Here is a 15,149-nt window from a genome sequence, read left to right as displayed (position 1 = left end):
GTCCTCCTTAAAGGGCATCTATCCTGATTCGTTAAAGAATGCTCTAATTATTCCTCTTTTTAAGAAGGGTGACCGTAATGCAGTGGAAAATTATCGCCCTATCAGTCTCCTGACATGCATTGGCAAAATTCTTGTAATCATTGTAAATGATAGACTCACAGGCTTTTTAGAAAAATATAATCTCTTGCACAATTGCCAGCATGGATTCAGAAAAAGCTTTAGTACTAACACTGCACTCAGCCAATTCATTCACAACATTCAGTTATCACTTGATAGAAATTTAACAACCATGGGTTTGTATGTGGATTTCACTAAAGCCTTCGATTGTGTGAACCATCAAATACTAATTGAAAAACTTCATAGATATGGAATTCGTGGGGATGCTCTAGATTGGTTTACCTCTTACTTATCCAATCGTTCGCAAAAAGTGCAGTTACATAATGCCACCTTCTCCTCGTTAAGAAGTGTAGATTGCGGAGTGCCTCAAGGGTCGATCCTAGGGCCTACTTTGTTTATTATCTATGCTAATGACCTTCATTTGTATTTACAAAAGTTTCCTAATGTTTTGCAAATCTATTATGCTGATGATTCAAATTTTTTGATAACTGGTAACAGTCTGCAAGAAGTTGATTCTATTGCAACCGGACTATTGCAAAGCATAACTTTATGGTGTAACAAAAATAGGCTTGTGATTAATAATGACAAAACAACGCACATGTTATTTCGGAAAAGGTATAGTAGTTTTGAAAACTCTCTTAATATCTCATTGTCTAATTCTAGTAAATTACTGGGAGTTGTAGTTGACAACACATTGTCGTGGACGTCACATATTGACTACATTTGTGGTAAACTAACGAAGGTTTGTTATATGCTTAAAAATGCTTCGCATCACTGTAGTAGGGATATCCTGATAACTCTATACTTTGGTCACTTCCACTCGATACTTGCCTATGGCATTGAGAATTGGTACAGATCATCCCAATTTGAAATTAATCGGGTGTTTAAAATACAAAAATGGGCAATCCGTACCATCGCAGGTCTGAAAAGATTGGATTCTTGCAGACCATTCTTTAAGATTTACAATATTCTTACTGTTGCTAATATTTACATATGCAAGGTATTATGTTTTGCCTATAAATATAGAGGAAAATTTCAAACCTGTGGTGCTACTCATACATATTTTGCCAGAAACAGGGAATGTCTTCTACCTGAGAAACATGTTACGTCAAAATACCAAAGAAGTTTATTCTTTAATTCGTGTAAACTTTATAATAACCTGCCGAACGATATAAAAAAAATAGATAATTTTTTTACATTCAAGAAAACTATTAAACGATATTTATTAGAAAAAAATTGTTATGCTGTTAACGAAAATTTTAATTGATATGTCTCTGTTTTTAATTTTTAATTTTTAATTTGTTTTGTACCTAATTATTTATGTAATGTAATCGATTACTTTGCTATGACGTGCAAAAATGTATACATGTTGTATATGTTTTTATGAAATATATTTTTATTATTATTATTATTAATAATATTATTATCATCATCTTCGTTGTTTCAAGTTCAAAGAGGGATAGATTTTTCATGCGTTTGTTAATTTTTCGTACGTTGTCTAGCACTATCAAAACAATGTGATGGGTATTTTAAAAGCGATTTTTTGAAATAAATATACATTTTAGAGAAAAGTGATGAATACGTTTTCGATCCCATTTTTTATCACCAATACACCCTATAAATTTGTCAAAACCACTCCTAACACCCTGTATAAAGAACGATTATTTTTGGGGTAGATCTAAAGAAACTTATTTTCCTTAGTTAATTCATGGCCGACTAGTATAAAGATTATGGCCTGTCCAAGAGGTACGATACGTGTTGCCATCTATTAATAATTACACTTATTAATAATTTAGCAAAATTTTAATTTGACTTGACATTATGGGACTTCAAAACGTGTAATGGTGGTTTGTTTCGGTATGAATGCCTTTGTGCCTTTCAAAAAGTGTTAATAATTCTTTTGTCGTTTTTGAATTATTAATAGATGGCAGCACGTATGGTACCTTTGGCATTGCTTTGGACAGGCCATAACCTTTATACTAGTCGGCCATGGTTAATTGTACTCTTCACCGTTTCTGTACAAATAATTAGTTTTCTTGTGACAATAACTGTGTCCTGCATACTTATAGCCCGCAAACATTGTGAAATAACTGACAAAATAATGCGTTCAGTTATTTACACTTCTATACTTTGTTTTTACAAACGAATTGTATTTCATAAAATTCTTGAAATAATCTAAGTAAAAATCGGATACCAAGTTGATTCGAAAAAAGTGTTCCTAAATTAAGAGTGAATGTTGTTTAATTAATAGACTTTATTTTAACCATTATAATTAAACTTGAAAAATGATTCAGATAATTACTAATTTTATAATTGACTTTACCATCCATTTAGTTTGATTTCTGTCAAAAATTTGACAAGCTGACCTTTTTGATTATAAACACATTATCTGTTCACGAAATATAAATGATAACTTGATAACCAATGTCAAATTTTCAGAAATCGGAGTGTACCTAGGGAGTTATTTAGGGTTAGAAAAGTATGTTTTACTCTCGGAAGGTACCAGTAAATCACAGCCTCTCATTATAAAATTATAGGTTAAATCAACTGATCTCCCTAGTTTTTGTTCCATGAGTATTTCTACATAAATAGGATAATAATAAACAAACATTTAATCGATAACGAGTATAAAAATGCTAGTCTACGCTCGTGTGCTTGATAAATATTCTGCATCTACTATTACTAAAGGATTTGAGGGATTCGTGATGTCAAGTTTTACTTCAGACAAGATCTTTTTTTTTGTTTTTATAAATCTTTGCTAGGTTTTTGATAACGTAAATATTTTAATAATCTTAATCTGAGATAAGAATTCTTTACTGTTTAAAATTTCACGAGAGTGTATGGCGAATTCAAATGTTGTTTATTGCTCTTTTGAAACTTTAACACTTGTTCGATTGTAGTTAATTATCAGGGTTATAGAAAGTGAGCATTTAAAAGGGAATTTGGGTAAATAACACAGAAACACGTGGCAAAAGCGGAGTGCGCGGTTCCTTGTCGATCGTCATCTGCACAAAAGACGCGGATCTTGAATAGAAGTCAGGGGAGTGGTCGGGATAACGTGACACTCGCGGCTTAGCCCATTAGTCGGGATTTCCAACCACTAGTTTGCGACCGTAACGGCCTGCTCGCGTGGCACGTTTCTTCGTGATAGAGGGGTGCTGGGCGGCATGCTTGCCGATAGAGTAGAATCACCATCGTGGTGGAAGAACAGCCACAACCAGGAGCCCCAAATTCCGCTCGTGCTACAACGCTACCTACGGACAATTTTGCTGTGCTCTATATTATTATAGCTTAGTTATAAGCGTTCATGAGGAGGCGCTCTGGTGTTACTGCATAGAGTTTTATTAAAATTTTGTTCTCTTGTCTACTGCCATAATTGTAAATTTGCCGCCACACGCCTGTAATAACTTGTGTATTTGCATCTAGTTACTTTAATTCAGATTTTTCTTTGTTTTTATTAAATTTGTGAGATTCAAATATTTGCATTGATTCAGAACGTTTAATTTGATTTCATTCCAAGTTAGGCAAGTTTTTTTTTGTAGCTTGTCAATGCAGTGGGGGAATACACACTCCATATATTTTCTGTTTTATTTAGCGGTATTTTTCCAACCCAATGTAGTGTCCCATTTTGTTAGACGATCACAGCCAAGGCCAAATTTTTGAATTTTTGAAATTGATTTTGAAAAAAAAATCGTTTGCATTCCATCGCGTTAAACTTACAATGATATGATGACAAAATTTAATATGACATTTAACCTCTCTAATCGTTTGTTTAAATTTTTTTGTCAGTGTCGCCCACGCTGATAATATTTCTTTAAAAATAATATAGGGAAATTTGTTATTATACCAACCTTCTTTTATTCTTATGTCATTTATGCTTAGTGTATGGATAATAATTAAGTTTCTTTAAATGCAAGTATATCATAATACTCAGGACATTTGACGATTAACACTTAGAATGTCTGAAATTGGTTAAAATTCGTTGTGACCGTTGTCGTGGTATCCCACTTTCTCGCGAACCGAGCTAATATCTAAACCAAATATATTATGACTTGATGATCTTGAAATGGCTGAAGTGATTAACATCAAACATCTAAGAAGCATCCCGATTAAACCAGCTTTCAACAAAAAAACGTATTGAAACCGGTTCATCCTTTTTGAAACTGTAGTGCCACAATACACAGACAGACGGCCGGACAGAGTAAGAGTTCGAAGTTATAACACTCTTGTTTTTGCGTCGGAAATTAAATGAACTCTGTCATAAGACATGTATTAGCAAGATCATGTGGATGGTAAAATGCTACGTAACCAAAATTTGTCTAATTATCCCCACCAACAATGTAATGACGTTACTTCAAAATTGTACATAGTAAATGGGTTTTAAATTATATAAAATAACATACTCCTACACCTGTAGTTCACAAATCCGTGTTGAGTTTTTTGCCCAAGACAAGAATTTTGGAAAAACAATCAAAATTATATAGGAGTATCAATTACACTTACAGTTTTTTTTATCTAATGCACTATAGGCGAATATGTCGACATGCACTTTGCATACGGCGAATGTGGTGCTAATGCCACAGCCGCAGCTAGGAGGTATACCGAACGCTTTCCCGCACGTCGGCGGCCACATCATGGAACTATTGCCAGTGTAACACAAAAATTGCGGGAGACGCGATCAATTTTGCCCAAGGATCAGAAAGTAGGGAAAGGCCGAAACTCTAGCATGTTACATCTTGAAAAAGAAATTGGTGGATGCAAATCTTCAGCTAACATCCTTGGAATTGCAAAAGAAGTCGGCGTAAGTTACTGCACGATAAGGAGAATTATCAAAGAATATCTTTTATATCACTATCGTCTACAACGGGTTCAAAGTTTGGGTCCACAAGACTGTATTCCCACACTAATTTCTGCGAGTGATTGTTGAACAGAAATGCTGACAATTCTTTATTCCACGCAGAAATTCTCATGACCGACGAATGCTGTTTTACCAGAATACTCAATTTTCACAATACCCATTAATGATTACGTGCCAATCCACGTTTTTCTGTTAACTTCTGGGCGGAAATAATTCGAGCTTGGCTTATAGGACCGTTTGTCTTACCGGAGAGACTCGATGGGCACAGGTATTTAAATTTTCTGATGAAGAATCTGCCAAAATTATTAAAAGAGGTGCACTTAGCAATCCCGGACAGGATGTATTTAATGCATGGTGGTACACCTCCTCGCTTTAGTGTTAATGTGAGATAGTATTTGAGCGATTTGTATGGTAAAACGTAAATTAGCAGAGCATGACCTGTTGCCCGTTCCCCAGACCTGAATAGTTGTGATTACTATTTGTGGGGTACATGAAAGCAATGGTATACGAAACCCCCGTAAATGGTGTGGAAGCTTTGGAACGGAGAATTCTAGCTGTCGCGAGTGAGCAATCTGCTGTTACGACAAGAACATGCATGCATTAGAGCAAACGGAAGGCATTTTGAACATTTGCTTCAATTCTCTTTATTTTTGTGTTCCTCTTTCTTTTTCTGGTTTCTGTTTCATGTTTTTGTTATAATTTGTTGCAATTAAACCATTATTTATTTCTGTTGGAAGAATTGATTTTAGGGACTGAGAGAGAGTGAAAGTGCGTTAATACTGCCACTAATGGCGAATTTAAAACTGCATATCTATGGACTGCACTTTTAAATTTTTGACAGATATTCTTGCCCTGTTGCTAGTTAATGCTTTTAGAATTTCTAATTTTCATTAAAAAAAAGACAAAATAATATACCAGCAGTTCTCATAATGTGCAGGCCAATTTATTGATACATTTTTATGAAAAAACTGGTTACATTAGCCGAAAATTTTGATAGGTTTTTTTATTATGCTTATCGCCAGGAGTTTACTTTCAAATTTTGTCGAAAGCATTTCCTAACACCAACAACTCCAATTTTAATGAAGTAGTTTCGATACTTAAATATTTTTACTGGTGTGATTTCACATTTACCTACATGTCTTAAATAACAAATACGACCTTAAGCGCCCTAGTAATGAGACATCGTTTCCCTGCTTGGATCTAACAAATTGAAGAAATTTGGACTAATTCTTAAATTTTCCAGCAACCAGCTTGACTATTTTTCAAAAAAACAACTACTTGTACATTTGTTTATGGTAAAAAGCAACTAACATCTCGCACAAAATATTATAACCTAACATTATTTATTACCCCTACAATATTTTGTAATTTAATTTTGAATCTGGAAAACCGAATGTTCTGAAATCTTGCAGAGGTAATCGTGAGCATGGTAAATGTTTGTCTATTACCTCCAAAAAATTGATGACGTCTCAAAATTGTTTCGAATAAATCTATTCAAAATATGATGAGTCTATTCTTGTGATTCGATATTGCAATCATATTAAAAATTGGTTATAAAGTGTTACTTAAAAAAATTAATGAATTAGTCAACTTATTTTGTTGATTGAATGAGGAACGGATCATTCTATTTTCCCGAAACTATGGGAATACAAGACTGTTATTATTAATTAGTATTACACGGCAACTATCCAAATTCATATACGTGTCCTTTTAAAAATGTTTGATGATCTCATCCCAAAATTTTGCAAAGGCAAACATTCATTTTGAAGCATACGTGTACCACGCTTCTTTAACATTATATATATATCTTTAGTTTAATTTGTAGAGGTTTTATTAAAGAAAAATTAAGTTCGCAAAATAAAAATTTATAATTTTTCATAAAAGCTGGATAGGTTTTACTGTACTTCGGAAGTGAGAGAAATTCTGTCAAAACAACCTTGGAACAATTTTTGCCATTTTTCTTTAGTAATGAGGACTGGATGTGTTGATACATCCGTTACACCAATCGAAATTTCTAGATTAAGCGTTTTGATGTACGGCATTTTTTTGGATAAAATATGGGGTTCGAAGAATCATGTATGTTCCTTGCTTCTTCAAAAGAACAGAATGTGCAAAAAATGATAATCTTTTCTGAATGTTTTTATTTCCGTATTAACAAATCAGTCAAATGGCGATTTTAAATTCGTGATGATCTAAGTACAAAATGTATAATTAACTGAATCCCAGCTCCCTTAATAACGTCGTGACACTCCTGTAAGTTATTTGTACAGGGCGGTAATGGTATTATAGCGTCGGTTTTTCGGTATAGCTTTTGTAACTGTGTCATATAGCAAAAACGATTCCTGAAACGCTGTTAGTTTCAGGACAAAACACAACAAACCTGTATAGATAGTTCTCGAAGACGCGGAAGACCCCTGAAGGCGAACGGTTTAATGATTGATATGTTGTTGCCATCCAAAGACAGCTTCCTCAAATACCTCAAACCCGCAAAAGCGTCGCTCTTGATAACAGGAAAGTGGTTTCTCGTTAAGGAGAGGTGCTCCACCGTCGAAGGCAGAAGTTTCACCGGAATCTCTCGTAATCCGCCCGAATTACACAGCACCTGAAACAAAAAATCAAATTAAGAGCGTTAAAGTCGAGTTATGGAGGGTCTGGGCCGAAGTCAATTGGGGTTTGCGCGACCGGACTTATCTGGGAAGGTCCCACTGGTCATGATTTAATAGGGTGAGAAGCAGGGACGGACGGCGCGTTTTTGTCGTTTGCTGGCTGCTGATGTGTAAAAATATTTTTTTATATCCGCGCGTCGGTGTGGCATTAAATATTTATGGGGTTGTACGTGTCAGACATAATGAGGATGGATGCTTTGCCATGTATTGCGGATTAGCCGGATCTGTGCAAATTTAACAGCGCGATGCCGCTCCGATATTGTTATCAATAAGTTAACAAAGCTGTGTGCCGATAGAAAATTAACGGTGTGAGAGCTTTTGTACATTAATGTTGCGGGAAATTATGAAAAACTACGCGCTAATTCCAGAGTAACTAAGCAAAAATTGGACGGGTTCGTTTGTTCGAATTTTTGTTCGCGTCATTAAACTTTGTATGATTCTATACTCATAAATTTTGTGCAGAACGTTGAGTGGAAAGAGAAACTGACTAAGTTTATACTGTGTACATTTCTATTTATTTTCAAAAACAGATTAAAGTCAACTCTACTAGATATATGAATTAAAACCGAAATATGTGAAATCTGTATGCGGTTTATGGTGGACATGACAACTACTCACCTAAATTTATTAAAATCCACATAAATGAGGGAACCAATGTTGCAGATATTAACAAAAGTGGTTATTTATTTCGTTGTGTTCGGTATATTTTTTTTTTACGTCATCAGTCTAAATGAGTATAACATTTGTAAGAGTGTCTGGATTGTTCGACAGAAGAAAATCTGAGACAGTACTTTTTTTGATCAGTCTTATTAAAAAATTGGTCGAAGGTTATTTCGATAGAACTTGTCTCAGTCCTGAAGTACAATAGAATAGATCCAGCTTTCTCGAAAAATTATAAGATCTTTTGCAGATTTTGTTTTTTTTTATGATAACCCTTATAAGTCAAAATAAAGATATGTATGTAATCTTAAAGTAAAGGTAAAGAAGCCGGTTACGCGTTTGTTTCAGATGAGTTTTTCAATTACAAAATTTTTTGATGACGTAATCAACATTTTTGCAAGGACATATATATGTCAATTTGGATAGTCGTTGTGTAATATTAACAACAACAGTACTGTTTTCGGGACAATGGAGTGAGTCGTTCTTGAATTAAACAATAAAATAAATTGCCTCATTCATTAAATTTTTGAGTCACCCTGTATTCGTAATTCTAAAAATTGTTAAGTGCGTTGATAAACTGCAAGTATGGAGACTATAGAGTCATAATATTTTGCATATTTTAAAGAGGATTTATTAGACAAAATTTTGAGTTGACATTATCACTATCAGTTTTTCAGAGGGAATAAACGAATGAATTTTGATGAATGACTTGTTAATATTTATATAATATATATTATACATAAAAGTAATAGTAAAAATATAATGATATTGTTTAAATCAAAAACGGCTTACCTCATTTTCCAGAAATTTTGGAAATACTGTAAAAACGTTCCATTTGTATACAACAGAATTTTACAATGCTATTGGGTTGGCTAAGCTATTCACCCACTGAGTATCCCACCGACTTGACACCAGCCGCCTTTATTTAACCAGAAGAAGGGTAATTAAGAACCGCTGGGATTACTGGTTTTCTACCTCCCCGGTTTTAAAATTGCAATTTATTGTAGGTATGAGCTGCTGACGTTAACTGGCTCAAACCATCATAAAATTCTATTGTGTACAAAAGAAACATTGTTACTGTACATGTTGTTATTAACACCAGACTGGACCTATCCAAACAGGTGATCAAAAGTTTTCAGATTAGGGTCTGCTATGGAAATATTTTTCATTTCTTTGATTAAACCTTACAAGGCAAAATTTAAAATGATCGAAATAAGTTTCATATAAGGTTGTTTTTTCCTCGACTCATGGATGATGGATTGCTCAGAATAAAGGGGTGAAAACTGCGAAGGACAATTCCATGGCGACAAAAAGTTCATTTAAATTCGCTGTTTCAACACTAATAAATGATTTGAATCGTGAAGGAAATTATTTCCATAGCCTACGGTGTGTCATTGCTAAAAAGTTGATGCCGATATCAAAAACATTTTATTGTGAAAATTCACTTGTAATGTACATATAGCACGCTCCTTTACCTATAGTTTAACAATACACACATTTCTACTTATAGAGCTGATTATCAAAAAATAAAATTCGCAAAATTAAATTTGATAATTTGTCTAAGAAACTGTATTTGTTCTATTGTATTTCAGGAGTAAGCGAAACTTTGTCTCAATGACTTTAGATCAGTTTTTACCTCAAGACGTTGTGACGGTACAATAACACATTGGTAAACGAAGAAAAATAAGCAGCCTGGATCTTAGTTTAGATGGTTGGATACACACAAGTTCGAATTTGATTTAATTGGCTAATGCGAATTAATTTTATAAATTCAATTTACTTTGAAAAATCCAATCCCATTAAGTTTATCTATTTATCAGTAACCGAAGATAGGACAGAGGGAAGATTTTCTGCATCAGTCAACTAAAGTTTGTACCTCTATTGTTTTTCAATAGGACACTGTTCGGTTTTAAGTTGTGTACATATCTGAATTGTGCTATGTATATAAATTTGTAAATAAATATTAAGACGAGTGGCCTTGGAGATGAAAAAGCCTAAGTAAAAGCACTGGTCCTTAACTGGCTGTTCTAACTACGAGATAAAATATTATAAATATCTAGGTAAAGTTTTCAGTACTGCAACAAGTTAGTGCGCATAATATTGGAGAAACAAATTAAAACGATTGAAAGACAAATAAGTGCTTTAGTATGGTACAGCAAGGGTCGGTAAATTAGTCATGTTTTTTTCATATTTGGAATAATTTCCTTGAAATAACAGTATCTTTACAAGGTATAAGAACTCAGATGAATAATTTATAAGTACTTTTCAATGAAAATTCAGGAAACCAATTTACGTTTAACTTGTGTTTCTTATTCATTTATTTATTCATGATCATTACCCTCATTTTTGAATAATATAAAATAATATACCTTACAATCGTTTATTTCAGCCCGTAGACAAGCAAGTCTCACGGTAAAGAATTTTACGTCCGTATTTTAAAAAAATGTCTAGTAATGAGGAATGTTTACTTGCTCGAAAACCTTTGTTAGTAACAGTTGTCTAAGTCATGTACAAACTAGCTGTTGATATGTATAAAACAACCATCCACCGATCACACATATTTTGATTTCTTATGTGGTCCAGGCCCTGTTGTTACAAGCGACGGGCTCGGACAGGGACGGAATAAATAATTTAATAATAATAATAATAATTTATTTGTCCAACGGCAACCCAATTAAAGGGCAAGTATAATACTTGTTACAAGAAAAAACTTATAAATAAAAAGAATAACAAATAAGTATAAATATAAACTTATGTACCCATGCACATTTTAGTAACGTAGATAAAAATATCACTATGTAGTTCATTAGCCTGTTGAGATATTCTAACCATTGGAGAATTCTTTAACAAATTTGTTCTGGACTGAGATAACGCAAAATAGAAGCATATCTAGCACTTAACCGAGGCACATATTGTTGACATATTCCAGTTTGTTACCTATGTATCAATTTCCACATAAAACAAGCACCATGAATCTTACGCCTGGCAGAGAGTGCTTGTAATTCGTGAGTTTGCAATAAATAGTTGTAGTCAATATTGCGACCAGGATAAGTACCAGAGATTTTAAAACTTAGAAACTTCATAAACTTACGTTGCACTCTCCGGAGAATAAGTTCATGCCGCAAGTAACACGGCGACCAAACAACTGACGCATATTCCAGATTGCTCACGATGAATGCAAAGTAGAGCGATTTAATTAACTGTGCATTATTAAAGTACAGGGACACACGCATCAAAAAACCCAAGGACTTAAAAGCAGAAAGCGCCAGATTTTCAATAGGTATGTTCTACATAACTAACTTCACAGCCAAATAAAATGCCAAGATCTTTAGCTTTATTCATTTTAAAAATACTCTCGTTTATCGTGTAGTATGTAGGGAAATTGTAGATTTTCCTTGCAAACGTTACATGAAAACATTTATCAGTATTTAAATTTAGACGGTCTGGTACCCCCCCTTCACGAATTAAGTCAAGACTGTATTGCAAATGCTCTACACCATCACGACTAGCAATTGTTGTATAAATTTTCCGGTGCTCTTGAGTAAAGTGGTGTTGCCGTCGTTTTTTCAAGCGAGTGTTGCTGATGGAAAGAGATTAAGGCTGACAGGTGGGGCAAACCTCATTATGAATATGTGGACTTGTAAAATATCTATCAGATGCCATGGTATGTATCTGGGCAGTGAGAGGGCTGTCAGGTGGGATGAATTTGGTCCATGACACAGCAGATTCGCGAAAACCCTGAAAGTCCTAAGTGCTGGTGGCGATGGTAGAAACCAAATACAACAGAGCATACGTTGGCTGGATAGGTTTCTAAAGGAAATACAGTGACGTATGGACGTGGAGTTGTCTCCTCCAATATGACCATGGCGGCGCTCCTTCTGAAAACGCCATTGGCGGGCTGTACAATACAATTTGTACGTGCAAAGCGATTTCAGGAAATTCTGAAGGTATCGTGCGCCAAAGACGACACCCTGACCACGGAAATGACGCGGGCATGGCATCGTAGCTGTCTCTGGGAGGAGCTAGGGGATAAAGATCCCCGGGTGAGTGAGTGACCACATAATGAAACAGTTTTTTGTGATGACGGGGTAACATGCTATTTGCATGGGCCCAAATTTCGTCGAAGCCGAGCCTGCGAGCTGGGGTTCTCAAGTACGGGGCCATGGATGGTGGTAAGTCGAATCTCCCTCGTCGCATTCCTTTTGCGAGTGGTTACTTCAAAAAATTAGAGAACAACCAGACTTTGTCGGAAAATTGTTGTCAACAGACGAGTCTACTTTCAGAGAAGGTATTTATAACGCGCGTAATACGCATATGTGGTCATACGAAAATCCTTATGCGATACAGGAGGGGCATTTTCAGAACATATTTTCACTTAATGTTTGGGTAGAAATGATTGGTAATAATTTGATAGGCCCATAGTGCCTCCTCGTTTGACAACCGAAGCCTATTCACAGTTTTCCCTACTCATAATGCTTTGGTAGTGCGGAGATGGTCGAATCTAAATTTTATGGATAAGTGGATAGGCAGGAATGAACCAGTATTATGGCCACCTCGTTTCCTCAGCTTCAATCGTTGTAATTTTTTCTGTGCGATCACATAAAACTGTTAGTCTACCAAATTCCTATCAACAGTGTTGGAGAACTGATAAACTGAATTGAAGATGTTTCTACACAGATCCATATATAGTAAACAGAACACAGGCTGTCACTTTGAAAATTTGTTACAGATTTATGGTTTCGTTGTTTTATTATCGCGTTCAGTCAAGATTTGGTTTAAGTGTTTTGTTTATTCATTAAAATTTTATTTGTTGTTTTCTGTAGTTATTTAAATAAAAACAACTCTTTTCATATGACAATTTTATTAGTCATTAAGGTATGAAAAAACACATTATTAATTTAATGTTTCTGTTGGAAATTAATGTGTAAATTTCAAAACAAAAAAATTGTATCAAGAATAGAATAGGTGAAGACACCAAGTCAGTTTATGAAGATATAGCGTGTCTATTTTTTGCCAAGTTTGGTTTACTATTGGCAAAATCATTCCGCAACATATCAGTGTTGCCATTCAAAAGGGAAATGTAGACAGCGTGTTGTGCCACAGACTGCCAAATTGATAAATTAGGTAACTAACTTTTGAAAAAAAAACTAAACAACCTTTAAATAATTGACAAAAGTCTTTTATCATCAATAATACCTAATTTTGTCCTAATGTATCGTCTTAGGTTTTCAAATGTGCCTACCCTTTATTGAACCCTTTTCTGTTCAACAAACCACTAAAATTTTCAATTGGTCGGTAATGCTAATGACGCATATTTATGGGATTGTCTTCTTCCAGCACAAATGGTATTTTTCACCTCCAACCGAGTGTACTTTGTTCCGGCTGATTCTTGTAAGAGGCTAAATTTGGCCAAAATGTTATTTCGTCGATGGAACTGCTTTATAAAATTTTGCAGTTTTTGTTAGCATTTTTCTGTGTATACTGTCATATACGGATTCACTTGTCACATGGTCTGCGATACTTCAGTGTCGGAAATGGTACAATAAACCAATTAAATACATAAATTTTATTCTTGCTATATTTTGTTTTGAAATTTGTCCCAAAAGTTTCGTGACATACTGTAGAGAAAGCATTTATTGTAGCGTAAGCAATTAGTTATAAAACACTAAAATAGTTAGCATAAGTCGGCAACTAACCTAGAATAAAAAAGCGGTGAATAATGAGTAGTCTGTGCCCAAATGGTCCAACCGAATTAAAAGATCTATTACAATACGTTATTTCGCCCTCCAAAGCAGAATTAGGAAATACCAATGTTTCCACAGACCACAAATGTGAACTTAGTTAACTAATGCATGAATTAAAGAGACCTTGAAGAAGTCACGGGGCACAGCTGCTTTAAATTTCTCCATAAAAATATCAGACCAGCTGAAACGTTCACGGCGTCGTCTCCGTTGATTCCTTATTAAAGTCTTCCCAATTGGTTACAACCGCTCGAGATAGAAGGAGCTCAAGGGAAAATATCAAAAGATGCTACTTACGTCGGGAGTCCCAGGAACTTGTAATTTCTTTTGTCACTGTGCTAAAACAAAATTTGATGTGTCTGAATTAATAATATTATCAAAATGTCCGAAAAGTATTGCCCTGTGCCGGCTTTTATATGTTTGATAACATGGAATTCAAATCATCCTACTTACTAGCTGTAAATAGTATACCACCACATTGTGGTTGGTGACGTTACTACGTCGTTACATTATCGGTGGTTATTCGTTGTATCAGATTGTGTCAAATAGTCTCAAAAGTCAGACATTCAGCCGGTCACTTTGCATATGTCACTTTTAAGGTATTTGGGAGATTTTAATATCGAATCAACGAAGAGGACGATTCAGTCGCTTCATTATGCGAGGTGAGCATAAGAAAACTGTCAGATTTTCGACCACAAATTTTTTAACTGTTTACCCTAGGCAATCCTACTCCATAATAGACACTTTTTATTATTCCACATATTTCCCATTTTGTTTTATCAAAAAATACAGAAAAATACATATTTGCTATGACAAGAAAGTTCTTTGTATTTTGTGGTCGCAATGATTTTACAAACGTAAATTAATTAAGTTTTTTTTTAGATATACTATTTATTTGCCAGTGGTGTAGAAGAGGCAAAGATAGAGGTATTTTTTTTATAATTTTGTATAATTTTGACTATAAAACCAAGGTTTGTTTCCTTAGAGTCCACACAACACTCCCAGTTTTTTTGTAAGTGTATTTCAATAACATCCTGTACAACTGCTATTATCAACTATGCATTTAATAAGTTGCAACCTAAAATATATATTTATGTGCAAAAATTA

General features: G+C 34.4%; 1 protein-coding gene across 1 annotated transcript in view; it reads right to left on the bottom strand.

Moving 5' to 3' along the window:
• LOC135137746 (slit homolog 3 protein-like) overlaps positions 1–15,149 on the bottom strand; it is a 137,892-nt gene that overhangs the window by 27,731 nt on the left and 95,012 nt on the right. Inside the window, exon 3 of the mRNA XM_064067475.1 lies at positions 7,356–7,577. Within this exon, the coding sequence (XP_063923545.1) occupies positions 7,356–7,577 (222 nt within the window). The remainder of the gene's footprint in view (positions 1–7,355; positions 7,578–15,149) is intronic.

The sequence above is a fragment of the Zophobas morio genome, unplaced genomic scaffold (assembly GCF_036711695.1).
Source record: "Zophobas morio isolate AGI-343-1 ecotype UQ-CSIRO unplaced genomic scaffold, CSIRO_AGI_Zmor_V1 ptg000029l, whole genome shotgun sequence".
NCBI classification, from domain to species: Eukaryota; Metazoa; Arthropoda; class Insecta; order Coleoptera; family Tenebrionidae; genus Zophobas; species Zophobas morio.
The sequence above is the reverse complement of the archived record's forward strand: the minus strand, read 5'-3'. Positions and strand labels throughout refer to the sequence as shown.